The following is a 24,667-nucleotide window of genomic DNA, read 5'->3' as shown; positions in this document are numbered from 1 at the left end:
ACATAAATAAATTAAATACATTACCATTATATTTCTATTGCTCAGCACATTAAAGGGAGGATAGCAAACCTGTGCATCTCAGGAATATCTGGTAGAAAACATGGCTGTCTGGTGCAAGGATTTTGATCTGAAGCCCAGACACAGCATTATAAATTGCATGAACAGTTAGGTACATTACCACTTAATTTCTATTATATGCTTACGAAACTAAGACACGCACAAGATTACTTAAACTGTTGTGTATTCATCACAATTATAAATGTGCCTTTCATTATTTGCTTCACCACTGACCCTGTTGGGATCGATGCCATTCACTTGTCGGAGCTGATCAAGCATCCACTGTGACCTTCTCACAAAAGATGACGAGCCTTCAAACTGCTTGACTTTGGTAATGGACACCAGTGCTGGTTTCTTATTGGTCACTGCGATCAAAAAAATATATAGAATCAATTACGCGACAGCAATCCAGACAGCCCTCAATCAACTTGCCCACGCAGAGAGAATGACAAACTGAAAATGGCAAAGTGACTGATTACAATAAATAACAGTAATCAAATTATTTTTCAATAACGTCATAACGCTCCTTTATCATTCATCCAATTTTAATGGTCTGCAGGCAATATGAGATACATTCAGGTCTTTTACAGCTACACCTCTTTGCAGAATTTATCAATTATCCAATGTCAAATGCTTCTTCAGATGTAGCTGGATGTGGGATCTACCTCTATCAAAATTCAAACAAAATTGCATCGGCATCCTGCTCAAAGCCTTGCCCCCAATTCTCCAACCTCACTCAGAAGAACAAAGAAAACAAAGAAAATTACAGCACAGGAACAGGCCCTTCGGCCCTCCAAGCCTGCGCCGATCAAGATCCTCTGTCTTACCTGTCATCTATTTTCTAAATGTCTGTGTCCATTTGCTCCCTGCCCATCCACGTACCTGTCCAAATATCCCTTAAAAAGATGCTAACGTGTCTGCATCTACCACCTCCGCTGGCAACGTGTTCCAGGCACCCACCTCCCTCTGTGTAAAGAACTTTCCACGGATATCTCCCTCAAACTTTCCTCCTCTCACTTTGAACTCATGACCCCTAGTAATTGAGTCCCCCCACTCTGGGGAAAAAGCTTTTAGCTATCCACCCTGTCTACACCCCTCATGATTTTGTAGACCTCAATCAGGTCCCCCCTCAATCTCCGTCTTTCTAATGAAAATAATCCTAATCTACTCAACCTCTCTTCATAGCTAGTACTCTCCATACCAGGCCAGGCAACATCCTGGTGAACCTCCTCTGCACCCTCTCCAAAGCATCCACATCCTTTTGGTAATGAGGCGACCAGAACAGTACACAGTACTCCAAATGTGGCCGAACTAAAGTCCTATACAACTGCAAGATGACCTGCCAACTCTTGTACTCAATGCCCTGTCCAATGAAGGAAAACATGTCATATGCCTTCTTGACCACCCTACTGACCTGCGTTGTCACCTTCAGGGGACAATGGACCTGAACACCCAGATCTCGCTGTTCAATTTTCCCTAAGACTTTTCCATTTACTGTATAGTTCGCCCTTGAATTTGATCGTCCAAAATGGATCACCTCGCATGTGCCCGGATTGAACTCCATATCCATAACTTGGATTTTGCTACCAGGAGCGAATTACGGTGCTCATGGCTGGCCTTGTAGAAATTTCTGTGTGGTGCCTATTTCAACTCATCTGACATTAATTTCATTCCATGTCAGTTACAATGGATTTCTAGCATCCAGCACTAGTGATGTTACCAAGCAAGTTCAGCAGGTGATCACGTTGAAGGAATTTCATAGACAACAGACTAGGAAATAAAAGCCACTGATTATCCCTCATTTCTTAAATCACAGAGTAAAATAATTTGTTGGGATATACATACACAATTAAAAAAAGTTGAAATATCACAAGCTTCTAAAAGCTACACATTTTCATTAGAGTGAAGAAACTTCACATTCTACAAATGAACGCAAGGTTTTTTTTAAAAGAACTAGGCAAATTGTTTCACAGCATTTATGATTTAGTCTATCGCTTCCATCCCAGTTTTACCTCTTGTAACATGCACAAATTTTTCAAAGGTTTTTGCTGTGAGAATAGAAGGGCAAAATGTGGAAGTGCACATGAAATTAAGTAGCCCAAAATTTCCATCTGCATGGACTGCAACACCAAACCTTGCAGAGCAAAGCATCACAGACAGTAATTTCCAGATATATGCTAAAACTCACCTCAGTTTCACAGGGTAATGACAGTGATTGTCTGCAACCATATCATTCTCATTAAGTAGAGATAACACAGTGGGGAGCTGGAGAAACACAGCAGGCCAGGCAGTGTCCGAGGTGCAGGAAGGTTGCTGTTTTGGGTCGGGACTGTTCTTCAGAAATTTATTTTCTTCTGAGCAAGAGTCCTGACCCGAAATGTCAACTTTCCTGCTCCTCTGACGCTGCCTGGCCTGCTGTGCTCCTCTTGCTCCACACGTGTCTCTGACCACAGCATCGGCAGTTCTTACTATCTGAGATCCCCATTAAGTATGCTTTTACTCCAGTCCTTAACCTTAACCACCCCAAATACTTTTTGCTTCACCTTTAGCTGCACCTTTGACTAGGTGCAACAGTAATGCACGCTGCTTGAGATTCTTCAGCTTGCTACTTCTCTATTTGCCTTTAATACAGAATTCAAAACCTATACATTGCCTTGCATGGCTAGCTCTGGTGCTTCTTTTTTCAATGCCCAGTAATTTTTCACATATGTAAAATGATTTTGTAAAATACTGTACAAGCATGCAAAGCTTTCAGCTTCGTTCTCATGTTGAATTCCAACCCTTTCTTTAGCTTGAAATGTGATGGGATTTTCACCTAAATTAGAATATTGCGACAATGTAAGGAACCACTATTTTGGAAATGAGTTGTGCTATGTTCTGATTAAAGGTCTGTTTGTTTTTCCACAGATACTGTCAGTCCTGCTGTTTTCAACTTTTTATTTCAAAATTCCACGATCGGCAGAATGTTTTCCTTGTTACATTACGTTTGCTGATTAGTCTGTGAAGAAACCCATGAAGCACAACACACAAGAGTCAGACATTCTTAAATTACACCACACTATAAACAGAACTCAATTAGAATGTTCTTCAAAACTGCAAGTTGTAATGTGGCAGAATGAAGTACAGAAAATAAGGAAAAATAGAATTAAGAAATAAAATAGATGTAATTCTCAGTGTTCAGCTAATCTAAAATGAAAAATAAGATTGTGTATCCCAGTCACTGTGGGAGGCAAATTACTAAATATTATATTTTGTATTAGGGAAAATTAGCATGCCAGATATTTTCAGCAGAGCTATAATTAAATGATTCAGACTCTTAGGTTGGATTTGCAAATTTCAGAAGATCATGTGATATTTCAATTAAATCAAGAGGCGGACTTATCCATTCGGTTTTGCTGCTTTATCTCTGGTCTTTCTGCACAACGGTAATTGCCACTTGGAGTTATGTCATTGGGACTTGGTAAAATTCTCCATTTTACTACCTTGAGATGTCACCTGCCCATCTTGCAAATATTATTCATTGTCATGAGGCAACACTCTAGATGAGTGACAGAATGTTAGCACTGCCTTCGAGAAATAGAAATTAGACAAAAGGGTGTTTCCTTGTTCTAGGTATAACTGACAAAGACTGTAATTGCCAATTGCTTTGTATTATGTGTCTACTACATGAACTTCTGAATTAAAGTACAATACAGACTACAAACTTTGACCATGACATTAGCAACGTAAATGTTCCTTTATAAAAAAAAAGCTAGTTCTACTAGATTGGCTCCAAGAAAGGAATGTTTTCAGGAACAAAACAGACAGCATTCCAATATTAAAGGGAATGTCTCAACTAACTTTGCCACTTGAGGTTATTTATTTTTATAACATTCCTTCACAAAACTGACTGAATTGGGAGGTGTTACTTCATTTCCAGCCTAAAGGACAAATGGCAGAGCAGTTCTGCCTGCACTCTCAGGTTAACAAAACTTATGGTTACACATTATTGCAGAGTTCCCCATTCAATTCAGTTTATGAATGCAGATCATTAGATTTAGAATTTTGCTAGACAGCTCTGATAGTCAATAATTGCACTTGTTAACTGAAATTTTATTATTTAGAATAAGAAGAATGTCAAATATTAATTTTTAACGATATTGTAGTATGCATTTCAATGACTTGTATTTAAAAATACAAAAAATCTGTCTGCAGACTGGCTAAAGTGTGTGTGGAGTGTTTTACTTCAGTTTACATTTTTTTGTAACACAAACAGACCATTCAACCCAACAGGTCCTTTACAACATTTTACTCTATCATGCATTCTTCTCCCTCTCACCTAACTATTACTATGCTCTTAAATTTCTCTCTCTTGTCTTCATCTGGCTACTGCTTAAATATATGCAGAACAGTTGTCTCAAGCACTTGAGTATTTTTATCATTATATCTTTGGCAAAAGTTTATCTTTAACTTCCTATGGATTAATAAACAGTTCCAACTCTAAGAAACTAGGCAGATAGTTGCACAGGGAGGCAATTCTGACAGCACTGTTCACGTTTAACTTGCGGGAGGATGACTTTTTAAAAAAAATTCTGGATTCAATACACTCAAGCTTATCAATTCATTTCTTCCAATGGTCACCCAAACTGCGCTCAGAATCTGACAACATTATAACAGAAATACAGACCATTTAGACTATCTCAGTTATCTGTAAGAATAATAGAGTGGCTTTATTTGCAAAGTTAAAAATCCCCTACCATAGAGTGGAACTGCCAAAGTATAAAGGGCCTGGATGAAGAAGAATTTGTTAAGCATGTACAAGAAAATTTTGATTCAGTGTGTAGATGTACCTACTAGAGAAGGTACAAACCCTGACCTACTCTTTGGAAGTACGGCAGGGCAGGTGGCTGAAGTATCTGAGCTGAGGGGGAAAGAGTTTGGAGCCAGTGACCACAATTCTATTAGTTTTAAAATGGTGACGGAAAAGGATAGGCCAGATCTAAAAGTTAAAGTTCAAAATTGGAGCAAGGTCAATCTTGATGGTATTACGCAAGAACTTTCCAAATTTGACTGGAAGCAGATGTTTGCAGGTGAAGGAACAGCTGGAAAATCAGGAGCCTTCAAAAATGAGATAACAAGTGCAGAGACAGTGTGTTCCTGTTAGGGTGAAGGGCAAGGCTAGTAGGCGTAGGGAATGCTGGATGACTAGAGAAATTGAGGTTTTAATCAAGATAAAGAAAGGAAGTGTACATTGGGTATAGACAGCAGTGATGGAGGGAATCCTCAAGAGTACAAAGGCAGTAGGAAGATACTTAAGAGGGAAATTAGGAGGGCAAAAAGGAGACATTAGGTAGCTTAGGCAAATAGGCTTAAGGGGAATCCAAACAGATTCTACAAATACATAAGAACAAAAGGGTAACTAGGGAGAGAATAGGGCCCCTTAAAGATCAGCAAGGCTGCGTACGAGTGGAGATGGGGGAAATACTAAATGAGTATTTTACATCAAACATGGGGAAACTAATAGTGACAGCTTGAAAAATTCCCACATTACAGAGGGTGGTGGCGCTGGATAGTTTAAAATGCATAAAAAAGGTGAATAAATCCCTAGGACCTGATCAGATGTACCCTAGAACTCTGTGGGAAGCTAGAGAAGTGATTGCTAGCCCCCTTAGCAAGATGTGTATCATCGATAGCCACAGGTGATGTGCCGGAAGACTTGATGTTGGTTTAACACAGTGCGGCTATTTAACAAAAGGTAGTAAGAAATGCTAGGGAATTGTAGCTTGGTGAGCTTGACATCAGTAGTGAGTAACTTGTTGGAAGAAACCCTGAGGGGCAGGATTTACATGTATTTGGAAAGGCAACGACTGATTAAAGACAGTCAGTATGGTTTTGTGCATGGGAAATAGTGTCTCAGTAACGAGTTTTTTGAGAAGAAGTGAAGAGGAGGACTTACGGGGGCAGAGCAAGGGATATGATATAGACTTCAATGAGGTGTTCAACAAGGGCCTTCACTGTAGACTGATGAGCAAGGTTAGATCACACATGATACAGCGCGAACTAGCCACGTGGATACAGAACTGGCTTGAAGGTAGAAGGCAGAGGATAGCGGTGGAGGGTTGCTATTCAAACTGGAGGCCGGTGACCAATGAAATGCCACAAGAATTGGTGCTGGGTCCACTACTTTACATCATTTATATAAATGATTCAGATATGAACATAGGAGGTATGGTTAGTAAGTTGTCAGATAACACAAATAGGTGGCGTAGTGGAGCACTAATAAGATTACCTCAGAATATGACAGGGTCTTGATCAGATGGGTCAAAGTTTTGAGCAGCAGATGAATTTTAATTTAGAAGGAAGGTGTGGCATTTTGGAAAGGTAAATCAGGGCACGATTATACACTTAATGGTAAGGTCCTGAGGAGTGTTACTGAATGAGGAGATCTTGGAGAACAGGTTCTTTGAAAGTGGGGTTGCAAGTAGATTGGATAGTGAAGGTGATGCTTAGTATGCCTGCCTTTATTGGTCAGTGCATTGTGTATATGAATTGGGAGGTCATGTTGTGGCTATACAGGACAATGGTTAGGACATTTTTGGAGTACTGTGTGCAATTCTGGTCTCCCTCCTTTGCAGCAATGTTGTAAAATGTAAAAGGGTTCAGAAAAGATTTATGAAGATGTTGCCAAGGTTGGAGGGTTTGAGTTACAGGGAGAGGCTGAATATGCTGGGGCTACTTTCTCTGTAGAGTCGGAGGGTGAGGGGCGACCTTACAGAGGTCTATTAAATCATAAGGGGTATGGATGGAGTAAAAGGGATCGTCTTTTCCCCAGGGTTGGGGGGGGGAAAAGAGTCCAAAACTAGAGGGTATAGGTTTAAGTTGAGAGGGGAAAAGATTTAAAAAGGGACCCTAGGGGGCAACTTTTTAAATGCAGAGGGTAGTACATGTATGGAAATAAGCTGCCAGAGGAAGTGGAGATTAGCACAATTACAACTTTTAAAAGGCAACTGGATGGGTATATGAATAGCAGAGGTTTAGAGGGATATGGGCCAAAATGGTACTAGTTTTATCTAGGATCTCTCATTGGCATGGATGAGTTGGGCTGAATAGTCTGCTTCCATGCTGTATGTCTGACTCCCTAAGTCAGCACAGGCCTTTGTTTTTCTCAGAGTGGAGTTAATCAATGATGCCCTCTTACTTGAACTACATACGTTCTTTTCTAGCAACTGCCTATTTTCACTCTCTTCATTCCTGCTGCAAGCCTTTCAATACAGAGACATGAAATGTTACTTCTCTCCAACTTGCATGCAATCAACACAAAGTAACTTGTGCATCTTGAACGGTTTCGTATTTTTAAATGAGTTAATTCTCTTATGCTTATAAAAGCCTAATATTTGATTTCAAATTAGACACTAACATATTCTGTTGTAACAGTGTTCAAACGCTAAACTCATCACATGCTCCTCATACTCATACTGCCAACAATAGTTTAAATTAATTTCATCATGTCCCCTTTAGATTAATGCTAGTTAAGATGATTTTTCACAATTACCCTTCCTTCCATGCTCCTTTTTCCTTTCAAGAATGTATTGATTTTATATCTGAGGACATCTAAACTGGATTTGCTAACATTCAGTTTTTCCTTCTTAGTTATTTGGGGCAGATCTGTATCAGTGGACTTTTTTTTAAAAAACCTCATCCCATTCCTTTATTCCTGACTTCAACAGTTTTCTATGTTTGGCATCTAATATGAGATTGTCATGTCCTACTGTCTCTGTTATCCACAAATGAGTCATCCCACTTCGTTTCCTGAAACTAAAATCAAATCATATTTTAATTCCTGTTTCAACAAGGAAAGAATGATCTAGAAATCTGTCATGGATGCACTTGAAAGAGTGACAATATGGATTGACTGCATTCTTGTCAGTGCTCAGGCATTTGAACGCCTATTATTGTCATATTATTTTTGCAATGCCCTTGACCTGTTTCCAGCTCTACTTGTTCTGCATTGTTCGGTGGCCTGCAATATTCACTAAGAATTGCACAATTTTTCTGACTACTTCCTATCCTTATCAAATTTGTCTCAACATTAGAACAATCAGGAAAAAAACTGATTAACAAACTCCTTCAAATTGTGCCATACCGCCCTTTTCTGACCACCCAATCTCCACGAACTCCTGAAAGTGTGGTCAGCAGAAATATTACGATCCAGACTCGTCCAATATAACACTCTTCTCTTCATATTTACTAATTATATCCCTTATAGTAATCAACCTCTTTAATCTTCTACTTTTGCTGAATGTTTTGTGTATTCACAAACATACCTCGAAACCAAAAATTCTATTCTTTTTGGATCATTGATTTTTTTTTGCCCCTGGTGCTCACTCTAGAACCACAACTGTCTGTTTTATGATTCAATGCTTGTCACATTCTCTTTTGTCTTCTCCACATCACCACCCCCCTCCAAAACTCTCTCTCTTTGCTTCAGCTAAGCCAATTGATTTTATATTCACCCCTAGCCCCAAAACTAAGTATTGTCATGATAGGGGTAAAACTGGATGATCAATTTTCAGCTTCACCATCTATCTTTAATACCTGGGACCTCTCGTGGAAGAATACTTTTTTTAAAAAAGGAGAAACACGGACTTAAGGTGGCCACAGTAATCACATGGATTACAGGTTAAGCCAGTTCATGGAATCAGCAATTAACAAGATAGTCAGAAATTGCGTCAAAATAATTGAAACCAGTCATTCAGATATGTAAATCCTGCTTGATTTACTCCTTTCTATAATTTTCACATAACAGGATGAATATCGCTGGCAGATTACCCAGCTTTTAAAGAAACACATCTGGATATGGAAATACACAAATGACTATTTCAGGCAACCACTTTTTAGCAGAAGAAGAGAGAAGAAGAATGAGATAACAAAACTAGAAAGCTGCGATCTTCGCTGCTAAGCCTCTTTAAAAAAAAGCGCTCGACTACAAGACAAAACTGGAGAAACATTCACTCACAAAAAAAACCAAGGATTTCTACAAGTCCAACACTGCTGAGGATACAAGTTATCAAATAGCTAACTATAGTTTCAGTTTAAATTTACCAAGGACTCTGTTTAAAACAGCCTATTCTTGGTCTCCCTTCACGTATTAGATACTGTCTCAGAGCTAGGCTGACGAGTGGAAAGTTCGTGCCACACAAATGCACATCTCCAAGACAAACTAACCACTGCTCCTTGACATTCAATTGAGTTACTATTGAATCCCCCACCATCAACATCCTGGGGGTTACCATTGACCAGAAGCTCAAGTGAACTCAAAACACAGTGACTACATGAGCAGATCAGAGACTAGAAATATAGTGTCAAGTAATTCACTTCCCGACACCCCAAAGCCTATCATCTAGAAGGCACAAATTAGGAGTGCGATGGAATATTCCCTTCTTGCCTGGATAAATGCAGTTCCAGCAACATAAGCATGGTACCACCTAGGGCAAAGCAGCCTGCTTGATTGGCAGTACATCCACAAGCATCCATTCCCTCGACCACCTGCAAATTCTCGTCCCAGGCACTCACCATCCTAACTTGGTAATACGTTGCTGATCCCTCTGTGTCACAGGCCAGAATTCTGGAAATTGCTCCCTTAAGACATTGTGGGTCATTCTACAGCTCACAGATTTCAGCAGTTCAAAGAAGTCAGCGCATTATCACTTTCTCAAGGGCACTAGGCATCGGCAAGAAATGCTGGCCAGGCAGCAACATCCACGTTCCACGGGTGAATAAAAAAAGTTATTCCAACTGATTTCCCAGATTGGAGGATAGTGGACAATTGTGCTCTTCAGGAGATTGTTTTAGGGTTTGCATTTTTAGTAACTTCGATATTGGAACAGACTAAAACATTAAAAACCACCAAACCTCGGAGAAGAACACTAACTGATTGCAACAGAACGTAAGTAGGGTAGCAGAAAGGAGACAGAATTTAATATGAAGAATCGTGCGATTATGTATCTTGACAGAGGGATTAGGGAGAGGGAGAACTGGTTTTTATTTTATCGTCCCATGTACTGAAATACAGTAAAAAGTTTTGTTTATGAACAGTACAGACAGATCACACAAAGCAAAGGATGTGCTGATCAAAACAACTTAGAGGCATACAGGTTACGTTAAGGTTAGAGTCCTTGATAATGGGCAAAAAAAAAAAGCTGTTCCTGAATCTGCTTGTTCACGTGTTCAGGTTTCTGTATCTTCTGCCTGACAGATGTTGTAGGTCATCATTACCAGGGTGTGGTGATGGGTCTTTGATGATGTTGGCTGCCTTTCCACAAAATTTACAGCGTGTACAAGGCAAAAAAGGAACCTCAAGATCTTGTAGGGGCAGTAAATTCTTAGTTATGAAGCCCAAATACAAAAGGAAGTTATACGCCAAAATTTGATAAAGCTCTGCTTTGGCGAAGAGCAAGGGCCCTCAAGAGGGTGCAAACAAAATTTAGCTAAACAGTTCTACGGAAGAGGTATTTGGCTATAACATCAGGTTGCAGAAGGTGGGATTGTACTCCTTGGAGTAAGGGAAATTGTGGGGAGTTCAAACAAGAGTGCCAGGTTAACACAAGTTGGACAACGAAAGGCTGTTATGGCTGATAAATCTGAGACTCAGTTCTTTACCAAGTGTTTGGGCAAGGGATGTTTTTTGGGGACAGTTTGGGGCATGTGAAAAAGAATTTCTAACACTAAGAAATAATAACTGGTTCTCAGAAGGGTGGAGAAAGTGGAGACAATTAAAATGAAAGAAGCTGAATGGGCACTTGAGGGCAAGAAGGTTGCTTGGTGATGCAGTTAGAACGCAGGGAATGGGGCCGACTGGATTTCTCTAAACAGCCAGCATGAATTCTACAGACCAAATGATCTCTGCATGCCAAATCTGTACTGCTTTAATCCACCTAACTTAGCTATATCATCAGAAACTCTTAATGGATTTCTTCAGCACGTACCGCTTTTCAGTCTCCTGTTTTGTGGATTTTTATAAACATGCAAGGTATTTCTAAATTACAATCAAAACAAATAGCTATTTACCCAATGTCAATGTCACACAATCTTGAACATTTAATACTCATGGCTTACACTGCAAAACATTAATGATAAATGCCTGTTTATAGCTTTTGCAAACACACAATATGGGCAGAGTGTAAATGCATTCTCTTGCCTATTCTGGCCTCAAATCAATCTCAGATTGGCAATAGCACAAATCTGAAAGAAAGTTGTGTTTAACAAACATGGAGAATACTTTTAGTACCTAGATGAAAATTGCTAGTGCACAGTACCAATACAAGTAAAGCCTACTTACTGGCTAAGCATTTGATATGGTGTACTGGTATAATTCCACATTTCTGCCCATTTACTTAGGTCATCAATTTACTGTTGAAATGTAGTTTAGGAAATCATATTAATGTCAGTAAATTTCAAGCTCAACTTGCTAAACAGGTTTTCTGGCTTCAAAAGAGGTTATGCCACCATTTAAACTGCAAAAATTAATGATCCATAGGGGTCAAAACACAGAAAAGGCTCTCTGATGCTGTTAATTTTCTAATGGAAGTAGTGAGAATTTAACACAAAAATCTATTTTCTGTCAGCATTTAGTTGGACTTCATTTGTTACTAGGCACAGTAAATGCTGTGCAGTGCAAACTGGGAAAGTACAGATAGAGATACTCAACAGGAACCATAAGTCAAAATTTAGGAACAAGTTTAACCAATAGGATCACTTTATGATGTCTGTGATCAAATTAAAATGATTTTTCAATTATTTGCTTCCTGAAAAATTAGCATCTTAATTACAAAAATGGGACCCATGGAATTCAAAATATTAGCTTTGCACCACTTTCTTCACTCAGTAAATGAAATGATCTTCCACCCACCATGCAAAAGACTAGCTGAACAACAGAAGTCATCACTAGGGATTCATTTTCAATTTAACGTTCAATCTGATTTCAACACTATCTTCCTGCTAAAACTGTCTAAATGGTCTTGGCTCCTATCTTTTCTCTCCTAGGCTATCTTTTTAGAAGCATATCTTTGACTCCCCAGCAGTAGTAACTACATTACCCATGGTCAGGGCTTCTTGGCTTGAGGTGGGAAAGCAGTAACCTGTTTCCCAACCAATTTGTGCAAGATTAAGGATACAAAAATAAAGTGCACGTAGAATGAGGTCTGTCAACTTAAAGAAGTGGTGGTTGGGGGGGGGGGGGACCCTAACTCCTTCAATAGGGCTGAAGACAGATGTATCTATCTATTACTTGTCTGCTTTCTGTCATTATTTCATTTATCAAAGTGCTGAAACCAAACTGACTAAAAATGACCAAGATATTGCAATAATCTCATGCCTTTTGCCAGGTAACTATCAGGCACAGCAGCAGAACATTGCTGTAACTTGACGACTTATTCGGAAACCTGAACTGGAAATATTTGGCAGCTAGGAATTGAAATTTTATTAACTAAACAAAGCCAGTAACAGGAATGTTGCTAGGAATACAATGGAATTGCTATTCCGTCCCCCCTCCCCCCAGTATGGCCTGTTTGTGACAGCAGATTATAAAAACATGCTGCACCCTGATCCAAGAACTCCTCTAAGCAGATCATGCTACAGAAAATTCTGCTACAAAGATCTGCGGACAATGCTCTTTCCCATATCCGTAACTTTAGGGTGACTACAAGCATCAAGGAAGGCACGGGACCAAGGAATGCATTTCGGTCCTTGTACACCCAGTTGTAATGAATAACGAATTCTGTTACCTGAGGTCCACAATGACAAATGTGATGCAAGGTGTATATTTCGTATACATTTTAATGCCATTTACTTGAGTGTTTAGGTGCGAGTTAGTGCCATGTGGGCTTTGAACTGATGGGATTTAATGATTACCTTGTAAATAACATAGCCATGATAATTTCTATTAAAAACAAAATAATAGTGCATATGTTTCTGGTGTATATTAGGGCGTTGTCTTCATTGCAAAAGTTTTAATGATTCAATAAAATAAAAAGTTGTGCAATTAAGTGTCTTTAAGACAGAGATAGATAAATTCTTCATGAATAACGGGACCAAGGGTTATGGAGAGAAGGCTAAAGAACATAGTTTTGACATATATCAGGCATGATTGAATGGTGAAGCAGACTCGACAGGCCAAATGGCCTAATTCTGCTCCGATACCTTGTGGTCTTATTAGACTCAGTTTCAAAGGTCATAAATTTTTCCTTTAGATTTGGAAAAACAGCCAATATTTGGAAAACAAAACTTCTGGGTTGCAGTCAGACATTTGTGAACTTGGATCAGTCAAGACAGTTGCTACTGACAACAGTGTTTAGAACAGTTAAGAAATGGGCGTAAGAACTTTAGTTTTGAAGTCCTAAACCTGAGTGACAAGTGATGAGCACAGGCTACATGCCCACCAATGCCCCAAAATCACAATCCATTCCAGAGTCCCACTACGAGGGCACCACCATTGTTACTGCTCCACCGCCAGGGGTAGCACACTAGGTCTACCACACCGCCGCTGATGCAAATGTATCCATGGTGATCAGTCATGGTTAATGATTCAGGACGACTGCATTGCAGCCGCTTAAACCCAACATCCCAATTCCGATGCCACCACACCATCTTTAAAGCTGCTGTCCACCACCACTGAGTGTGGTGCTAGTGGGTCCACCAGCAAAGTTGCCATGCTCTAGCGGCATCTCTAGCCACTGGGCCTGCACTTCAATGCCAAGCACTCTCAGGAGGTCGGGCCCATTCTTGTCCTCCTGAAGACTCGAGAAAGCTTCTCTTTTTAAAAAGAGAAGAGAGCAAAAGAAAAGAGCAAATGAAAAAAGTAAAAAAAAGTGAAAAGAAAAAGAAACAAAGCAGATGAAAGTGATTGAGCTCCAGGCCGTGATTTCACATGCAGCATTGCCACTCTGCTGCCATCTTGGTATTCTGTCATAACTAAGATGTAGCTGTTTGCAACTGACAAAGCCTAATGTACAGCACTTGTATGAAGCCTTCAGGAAGAAGTGATCAGATTCTCAAGGGCATTGAAGCACAGGTAAATTAACCTCAACAGTAGAAGAGAAGAAACTTCTGTGACAAGAGTCCTCAAAAGGAGTGCTTTTGAGTTTAATGGGCTTATCTAATGCTTCCAAATTTTTAAATATGTTATTTGCAAATTGGTTTACAAAGAAGTCTACCTCAAGGAGGCTTAGGAGAGCGTCTCATTAGACTTTAGGTATAGGTTATTGCACCAGAGAGTCACTAGCAGATGACAGAAAAAAATAACATCTCCTTTAGGGTGGTGTGCACCAGCACAATGACCAGTGGCTTGGCAACAGATGCCAACTCAAACAACCCATACTGACATTCAGTAGCTTTCTCCAATTGATGAATGAACAAAAGCAACATGAGCAGTATACATTGTTGAAGAGAGGATTCAAGATCAATGAAGCATGGGAATAAAACGTGCACAAATCATTGAAAATAGCAAGTTAAGAAAGCAGTAAACATTTAAAACAACATGGCCTTTATACATAGAAATACAAGACTGGATTTTCAAGAGCTCTGCTCCTTAGTGATAGTAATACCAGAGTCCAAATTCTAGAAGCCCAAACAGCATTTGCAACCATTATTCCATCATTTTCACCTAGTCTGTGAATGCGTGGATGGAAGGGTGAGGGCAGGAAGATGAAAGGAAGTCACAATTATTTCTTAAATATGCAAACTGCAATTTAAAAGTGCAGCATGCAAAAATAATTTACAGGCTTGAGGAATTTGAAGAAAAGGCCAAAGCATAATTTATTTTTCCCCCCAAGAGAGCCTGGTGACCAGAATTTTTGAAAAAGCCGATTGTGGGGTTAAAAACAAACAATTCAGTAGTTGGAATTTCAACATGTTCCTTTTTTGGAAATGACACAAACATTATTGTAGGGTTAAAAGCTGTTTGATTGCTTCTACATCTATTTTGTCACAGTGGGAGACTTCACTTTAGATTGATTGATAACTCCAAGTGGTTGTAAAGGCATTAAGCTGTCTTCTGTCTGGGCTACCAATACAAACATTCGTTTATAATTTAAGTACTTGAAGGGCTAGAGGTGTATTAAGATGTACTTTACCAGGAGTGCTACTCCTTATTATAGCGAAATCTGCAAGAACTGTATTTCCACATAGAGATAGCAAGAACTGCAGATGCTGGAGTTAGAGTCTAACAGTGCGGAGTTGGACGAACACATGTCAGGCAGGAGAGGAGTAGGGAAGTTGATGTTTTCAGTAGGGACCCATCTTCAGAACTACAGGTCTTGCTATCTCCAAGTGACTCATATTCCTACTGCAAAGCCTCTTTCAAGAATGCCCACCTTGAAGAAGTTGTCCTCCCCCCAGTTCCAAAGGCCCCCAACCCGAAACGTCAGCTTTCTTCTCTTCTGCTGTCTGACCTACTCTGCTCTCCAGCTGCACACTGTCTTAGACAGTGTTTCCACAGAGCTCAGGAGATCTACTATCCATTATGAAGAGTTGATGAATTGGTATGGAGGGTAAGAGCAGCCAGTGTTTTGCTAGTGGGCCACAAAATGGCATGATAGGCTGAGTGATTTTATGATGGGGCAAGGTTCCAAAGCAATGAAGTGGGAGTTGTATCTTGCCCCCCCTCAATAACTGACAGCCCACAGCCTGCATGGCTGCCTATATGCTATTTCATAGTACAGCAGGCCAGAGTCTGGTAAATACTTTGCAGGCACTGAGCAGCCCAGTCTGCTTACAACAACACTGAGCAACATTCAAGCTTGGACTTAAGTGGCAAAAAACAAATACCAGGCAGTGACCATTCCAACAAGAGATGTGCAAATTCTTTGTCAATCAAGTCCATAATTACCGAATTGCATACTAATATTGAGGGTTAACATCAACCAAATACTGAATTGCATCAATTATTTAAATTCAATTAAGAGATGGTAATTGGTTGGGAATTCTGAGCAAACAACTTCACCAAACTCTGTTCATCAATTGCAAGGCAAACAGTATGACAGAATACTCTCCACTCGCCTTGGATGAGTATAGTTTCAAGTACATGCAAGAACCTCAACACCAAAGACAAAGCAGTTCACCTTATCAGCCACCCCCCTCCAGCTCATTCACTCAGTTCAGTGGTAATGTGTACATTTACAAGGTGAACTGAAGCAACTCGGTGAGGCTGTTTTGTAAGTGCTGTGCATTGCTGGAGTTGTGTTCGTCACTATGCAACCCTGAAAACTAGTAGTCTGTGCAGAGATAATAAAATGTGAGGCTGGATGAACACAGCAGGCCAAGCAGCATCTCAGGAGCACAAAAGCTGACGTTTCGGGCCTAGACCCTTCATCAGAGAGCTCTCTGATGAAGGGTCTAGGCCCGAAACGTCAGCTTTTGTGCTCCTGAGATGCTGCTTGGCCTGCTGTGTTCATCCAGCCTCACATTTTATTATCTTGGAATCTCCAGCATCTGCAGTTCCCATTAAGTCTGTGCAGAGTTCCCTGAATAACCAATAGGTCAGAGACTTAAGTTGTGCATCCTGAAATCAAATGAATGTACCAGGAGGGGAGAGATCAAAGAAATGCAAGTCCTGGCAAGCCAGAAAAGATCATATCAGTGACCCTGTGGGAAGGATCATTGAAATGCCTTCCCAGTTTTCGCTCCATTTACTACACAAATGTCAGCACTTGTATTTGTCTGTATTTGTGAGAAGGAGGAGTTTTAAGGGGGTCAGAGTTGTAACTAGGAGAGCTACATGTTAACAGTTCACATTGTTTACATACGGCTACAACACATTTATTTGCGGATGTGAGAGATAATGGGAACTGCAGATGCTGGAGAATCCAAGATAATAAAATGTGAGGCTGGATGAACACAGCAGGCCAAGCAGCATCTCAGGAGCACAAAAGCTGACGTTTCGGGCCTAGACCCTTCATCAGAGAGGGGAATGGGGTGAGGGTTCTGCAATAAATAGGGAGAGAGGGGGAGGCGGTTGGGTTGAGAAAAAGAACAGGAAACGACATCAACACCCCAAGGAAACCTAAACAGATAAATAGAAAGTGGGACAATAACACCAGCGCTTCATCGGAGGCTCACTGATGGTGTTACCTAGAATGGTGACGAAACGCCTGAAAACTAACCTTCCAGCTCAGCAAGCAAACTCACGTCCAGAACCTCAACCTCGCTAACATTTATTTGCAATAAATAAAGTACAGAAACCAGATGGGTATTTTGTTAACCTTGGTGTAAAAAAAAGTACATTGGAGAAATTTTGCATACTTTGATAAATCCTTAACTTTTGAGACACTTCAGGAATAGTAGAGATTATTTCAGCATGCAACCACAGTGAGGTGTACTTCCTGCTTATTTTCTGAAAATTTATTACTGTGCTAACAGTTTAAAGAGCTGGAGAAACTCAGCATGTCTGGCAGCAGTGGAGGAAGAGTTAATTTTTTAGGCCCAATGGGATTGGGGCAATAAAATTATGGTTTTTATGGTATTTACAAGGGGATAAAGCACTACAGGAAAGATATAATTGAGGAATAGGTGTTCGTGCTAAGTGTTATTGCTAGGAAATATGTCAGTTCTGCTGTAAGCAAACACATACAAAACAAGATACTGGAGCAAGGGAACATAAATGTGAGTATTTTTTCCATTCCTGCTGCAGGAAACACCATTTCAAGCTGGTAGGGGTGCGGGGGACATCATCTTATTTTCTACTACAACACATAACAGCCTTCAGGACTCAACATTGAGTCCAACATCTTCAGAACATGAAGAACGCCCTCCATTTTGATCCATCACCCCTCTCCCATAATCTTATTTGCATGGATCTGCTTTCTTTTGTGCTGCCTTAAAAATTGTCAATGTTAATCATTAGTTTTACCTTTAACAATAAACAGAAAAAACTGTGGATGCTGGAAATCAAACAAAAACAAATTGCTGGAAAAGCTCAGTCGGTCTGGCAGCATCCACAGACAGAAATCAGAGTTGATGTTGAGTCCAGTAACCCCTCCTCAGAACACCTATGATTAACACCTATTTTGCAACTCTAGATCTCTCCTCTGCCACCATTAGCACTCAATTCTGCTTTTTGCTCTGTGCACTTACACCATCTGCTTCCCCTTCCTTTTTTTAAAAGGGAAAAATGTACTGCTGGTAGTTATCATCACTGCTTTCTTCAGTTCCAAAGCAGTTATACTGGATTCAAAACATGAATTGTTTCTTTCTCTACAAATGTTGCCAGACCTACTAAGTTTCCCTCAAGACTTGCAGTCTTTATTTCATTCTAGTTTGTTTTTATTTGAGTGTTAGCACCATGTTCTCGATCTGAACAACAAGGACTAGTTTATACAATGCGCAGTGCTGAAATGACAACAGGAGTCAAGACTACATTAATGATTCAGACTCCAAACAACAACTATAAGTGCGTCATGTACAAGGTACCAATAAAAAGACTATTCCAATTTACCAGTTTAGTGAACACATGCATATAAACCTGCTACAAGGATTAATTTCCTGAAATATTTGGCAAGGCAATACCCTCAGTACTACCATGTAGTTCATCCCAAATTGTCAAGTCCACAATTGGGTTTGAACCCATGACCTTTTGAATTAGGTAATAGAAAAATGTTACCTTCTGACACTGCCCACAGCAAGTGTCTGCTGTGGAATACATTTACCCAAGACAATAAAACTAAACAGGCATAAAGCTCTCAAAAAAACACTGCTTGGGATGAAAATGAATGGAGAAACTCATTCAGGATAGTTGGACAATTTTCATCTGTGTAATACTTGCTCAGGTTTGCATATCTGTTTGTCCTGTTAACAGAAGCGTTACAAGTTGAAAGAGATACATGGTTACATTAAAAGCAGAGATGCAATATATAGATTATAAATGTGTTTCCCCAAAAACTGCAATATTATTTATATTTGCGTATCATTTCTTGCTGCAGGATTTGTAATGAAACAGACAATTCTAGCTCCTTTAATATAATGAAGTGAAAAAACTTCAAACTAGACAAAACAAACTTTAGAAAGAGCCTGCTCACATTTTATTGAAGCTATTTTATGGAGCATCTGGAAGGAAAAGATAAATGGAGATCAATAAAGCTTTTAAAGTATTTTACAGGATTCTGTCTAGTGCTCATTATGCTAAAAACCACACAACACAATAGCTATAAAAGGCCATATTTCTCTTTGTTGTTGTAGACTAATTGGTGTTTTTTTTGGTATTTTGACTTTGTGGTTTGAATTGTATTCAAGCTAGCAAAAGCATACCAAAATTCACCAGTACACAGAAAATTTGAAGATTCCAAAATATTAAGTATTGCACTCACTCAACACACTACATCCTACTTTGTTCAGATGCAAAGCAAATATTTTAAAATATTTCAAATATTTGAAGTTTGCCATAAGATTGTGAAAATACAATTATTTATTTAACAAGTCGAAGCTATATCTTCACATTTTAGAAGCAGTGTACATTAGGTGACAGTGTAACACAGCACATCAAAATTCTCCAATTACGGAGAAAGATCACATCAGCATGATATCCTCACAAAGTCACTAAAAGTTTCAGAGATTTTTGAATTTCTTGGCACAATTTTTAATAAATTGGACTTCAGACTGTTCAAAATAATTCACTAAAAGTTTGTGCACTCAAACTCCATGCCAAACAGGTGATCCTTACATAGACAGTAATTTAAAATGCTGGCCCTGCTGTGTCCAAGACCTTACACATGACCGATTCTCCAAATCCGAGTTCGATCAACATTGATCAATGTTGGTCAAAAGAAAATCACACAGGCATGGGCACAATACTGTCAGTTACATTCAACTGTTTTAGTAAAACAATGTCACATATATACAAGCAGATATACTTTGCATGTATATTTACCCAGTATCTACCATCATTCAATGCAAAAAAGTGGACCCCGTCAGCTTATTCTAGTTTTTAAATCCAGCTGTCATGAAAAGAGCTTGTACTTCCTCCACTTGCGTGCAGAGAAACGACTTTACCACTACTCTCCGTAAGGAATTTATCTGGATGTTGGTGTTCTTTGACACAACATCTGTATTGGAGCTGGTTGGACTATTTTTTTCCTGCAGTTATCTGTCAACTGACAGGTCAAGCTGACTAGAGTGAGTTCTCAATTGAATGTTAGAGATGATGGGAACTGCAGATGCTGGAGAATTCCAAGATAATAAAATGTGAGGCTGGATGAACACAGCAGGCCAAGCAGCATCTCAGGAGCACAAAAGCTGACGTTTCGGGCCTAGACCCTTCATCAGAGCCTCTGATGAAGGGTCTAGGCCCGAAACGTCAGCTTTTGTGCTCCTGAGATGCTGCTTGGCCTGCTGTGTTCATCCAGCCTCACATTTTATTATCTCAATTGAATGTTGTTGTGTTTTCCCAGAAACTGACGTTTTGTTCTCACCAATGTTAGTTTAGAAGATGATGAAAAGTTGATCAAGGAAGTAAAGCAAACAAAAATAAACTCACATAGCCTGCTTTTCTTTGTAAAAGGTTAACTTTTGAATGCAGTGCAAACGATTTACCACTTTCCAGCAGTGTGCTCGTTTTATACATTTTAAAAACTCGTCAAAGAAATACAACAATCCAAGTTCTAATTCCAAGTTTTAATTCTGAGCTTGAGGCTTAGAGATTGGACATTATTTTCAATTCTGTACAAATACAACTGTAGCTCAAAATCCCCCCAGAAATTTAGAAAATTTTAGATTAAGGTTAGTTTAAAATTAACTTACATTAAGTTAATACTTTGCTGGAGTCCTGAATCTTTGTATTTATATTGAGTTTCAAATTCTAACAGATTCAGGATGTTTTAAATTTGGCAGTGAAATGTCCTATGACACCCTGAAGCTGACAGGCTCATCATTCCTTCAGCTTTGCTAGCTTGTCACGTTACTGACAAGTTTTCTACCAGCACCTAATGGCCATTAACCTTCCCAATAGTACTCCTAAGTTTCCCGAGACACGGCGATAGCTAAAGGCTTCTTACTTATAGCACGTTATGTCTAAAGTCAAAGTCAATCTCCATGTGTAGACTGAAAATGAAGTACATGGTGCAAACAGCATGGAGCAACAGATATTTTCTCATTGTCTAACAAGCGACGGAAACAGTGGAACAACTCTGTAAAGCATCAGGTCATTAAAATGATCAAAAAAATTCGATAGGCAATGACAATAGGATCACATTCAGTCAAAATCTGATTTCATACTGATGGAATAAATATGATGGAATAAAATGCAAAGTGTCTGTCCTTTGTGAAAAATTCCTATGTATCCCTAAAGGAAAATCTGCAGCCGCTTTAACCCCTGAACACTACACCCACGGTTGAGTAATATGCACGATAATTCAATTTTATTTTTGGATTTCAATTTTTTTTGCTCCATTTGAATTGCAGGGTACCAGTTTGTGTAGGTGTCATGAATGGCATTTTTGCAAAATAATCACACCACTGTCCCACACATTAAAAGTTCCGCTTCAAAAACTAGTAGACCTAGTAATGCTCTGGATTCAAAATAAATGCCGAATTTCTCAAGAGCTAAGAACAGCAGTATATTATTTCCAGAATAAATATTGCCTCAATTAATTTATACATCCCTTCCTGAATTTCTGTCTGTTCAATTTCATTAAATGTCTCCAACTCAGAATGCAAACAGATTGGCAGAGTTACTCAGTTCATCAAATAAGAGGAAATTAAACTACTAATAAAAGGCCGATTTAGACCGAGATACTTTCAAATATTTACTATTTGTTCCTTCTCCTTACACCTGCATATTTGACTAACTAATTCATTTTCTGGGGGATCAGAATTGACTAATTACCTCTTTTTATACTTTCATTCGGCCTTTTAGACCTCAGAAAAAGCTGGAAGTTTGAGATTATAAATTGGATAAAAAGAGCTGAATTTAGTATTTTAAACACTGGGAGCCTACTTCTCTTAATAGTTTAATTGTGTCAATATCATAGACTAGCATCCATAGTCTACCGACATTCATGTTGGTTTTACTAGCTAAAACAGGCAAACTGAGATGGCAATCCTGATAATTAATTATAAACATAGCAATAACTAAAAATGGAAGTCATACAGCATGGAAACAGATATTTTGGATCAACCGGCCTGCACTGACTAGACATCCCAATCTGACCTAATCCCATTTGCCAGCATTGGGCTCATATGCCTCTAAATTCTTCCCCCATTAATATATCCATCCAGATACCTTTTAAATGTTGTAATTGTACCCATCACGTCCGCTGGCATCTTGTTCCATACAAGCACCACCCTCTGTGTGAAAAAGGTACTTCCTTCGGTCCCTTGTAAATTTTTCCCCTTTCAAGCGATGTGGCTCTGACTATGTCCTCAGTGGTTGAAAGATTGTTGATGTATTGTTGGGGAAACTGATGGTCTGTAAAAATTGTGGATGGCTACTCTTGATTTTGTCAATGCTAGCAGGCACCAGGTAAAAATAGTTTGTTAAATATGGAATGAATGAGAGAGAATTGAGAGAACATGGTCAGTTTCATTTTCTCCCTCCCTTACTATAGTGATTCCCAATTCAAATCTTTGAACAAGGATGAGCCACAGTGTATTTCCATGAGTGATTCACGTCCCCCACAATCTAAATCTAAGTTAGCTGAGTATTTTGATGTTAACAGGCATTAAAACTTCAAAAGTCTGATTTTTTGCATAGTCCCTGGTCACCACGTAATGCAGCAATACTAACAGAAGATTCTCATGTTGGTTTTTGTATTAGAGTTTTAAGGTCATTTTAAAACAGAATTCAGAGTTATCAAACTATAGTCTCAATTATGAATAAGACCAATTGAAATTAGGGAAAAATGGATGTTAGAAATTTCATTAATTTATGTATTAATCTGCACCATTATTTAATGGTTTCACGGTAAACATCCCAGAGTAGCAGATATCATGGCCCATATTGGAGTCAGTGCAAACTTATGCAATCCAGGTTGATTGCACAAGTTGTATCAATTTCATCCAGTCCCTATCCATCACCATCTATACACAAGCGCATTTGTTCTCACATTCAACAACTTTGCCTTCAACTCCACACACTTCATTTAAATAAAATGTGAGGAAACTTGAAGACATTGCCTGCATTTTTGATGGCCAAATGGAGCCTTTGTTGCACCTTTCCTATATGGGTTACTTGTTCACCCTTTCCCACACCACTGCTGCCATCGCTCTCAAACTGTAAAGTATAAACTCTGGTTCTTGCCTTCAGTCTCCTTATTTTCAGATGGTTCAACGTTAACTACTACTTTGCTCTACTACTTTCTAGCCACTTCTGGGGATAAACTGTCATCCAATATCAGCAAACTCAATCGTTGATTTAAATACACCGTTTCTAGTTGCTTCCTGGAAGGAAAGGAAGCATTAGATTTTCCCAGTTTCTCTGTTACATATGTTCCAAGGATGCAACATGGCAAACCAGTGCTTTGTGATTTCTTTTCTTCTCAACCCCACTGTGATTGACAAGGTACTTGGCAATTCCCATTATGTTGAATGCCTCACCTCTTCCCTTCCCCTTGTTTTCAGCTTCCACCTAAGAGACGGAGTTTAAACAATTTAGCCTTAAATGCATCCAGGGTGATTCCACCAAAAACACTTCTTCCCCTGATAACAAAGTGTGGAGTTGGATGAACACGGCAGGCCAAGCAGCATCTCAGGAGCACAAAAGCTGATGTTTCGGGCCTAGACCCTTCATCAGAGAGGGTCTAGGCCCGAAACGTCAGCTTTTGTGCTCCTGAGATGCTGCTTGGCCTGCCGTGTTCATCCAACTCCACACTTTGTTATCTTGGATTCTCCAGCATCTGCAGTTCCCATTATCACTCACACTTCTTCCCCTATTTTCCTATCAGCATTTGAAAGGGATATTCTCAGCTATGTCTCGTCTACCTCTCCAACACTCACTCCCCTTTCATGTGCAAGCACAGCAAATGTCTGCCCTTTTACACCGGCATTGCACTCAAAGCCCCAAAACACCATACCAAACAGAAGTAGAAGATCACTGGCTTTTCAGCTGATTGTATTTTGAACAGGGAATACAGCAATCTCTTACAGTAGTGAAGTCATATGCATTTTTGGGCGATTATTCTGCTGAACATCGCCATTCATTTTCTAAGTGCAATCTTAAGCTTCTGATCACTTGTAATTTAAGTCCTCATTCCATTCACTGACTTTTCTGTCCCCTGCTTCCTATCATGTTTAAACATTGCCTTATAGAATTGTACAACACAGAAACAGACTCTTCAATCCAATTTGCCCATGCCAACCACCGTTTCCATAAGTAAACTAGTCCCATTTGACCATGTTTGGCCAATATCCCTCTAAAACTTTCCTATTCATGTCCAAATGTCTTTTGGATATTATAACTGTATCTGCATCTACCCATTCCTTGAGCCATTTATTCAACATATGAACCAGCCTGTGTGAAAAAGTTGCCCCTCAGGTCGCTTTTGAATCTCTGCTCTCATCTTAAAATACACCATTTAGTTTTGAACTCCCCTACCCTAGGGAAAAGACCTTTGTTATTCACCTTATCAATGGCCCTCATGACTTTATAAAT

The 24,667-nt window shown here is 39.4% G+C and overlaps 1 protein-coding gene across 2 annotated transcripts in view; it reads right to left on the bottom strand.

Moving 5' to 3' along the window:
* Window positions 1-24,667, bottom strand: part of stxbp6 (syntaxin binding protein 6 (amisyn)) — a 188,411-nt gene that overhangs the window by 58,259 nt on the left and 105,485 nt on the right. For both annotated transcript variants that reach the window (XM_059649208.1, XM_048538196.2), the window contains exon 3: window positions 292-422. In XM_059649208.1, coding sequence (XP_059505191.1) covers window positions 292-422 — 131 coding nt within the window. The remainder of the gene's footprint in view (window positions 1-291; window positions 423-24,667) is intronic.

The sequence above is a fragment of the Stegostoma tigrinum genome, chromosome 10 (genome assembly GCF_030684315.1).
Source record: "Stegostoma tigrinum isolate sSteTig4 chromosome 10, sSteTig4.hap1, whole genome shotgun sequence".
In the NCBI taxonomy this organism is placed as follows: Eukaryota; Metazoa; Chordata; class Chondrichthyes; order Orectolobiformes; family Stegostomatidae; genus Stegostoma; species Stegostoma tigrinum.
This window is presented reverse-complemented; position numbering and strand designations above follow the sequence as displayed.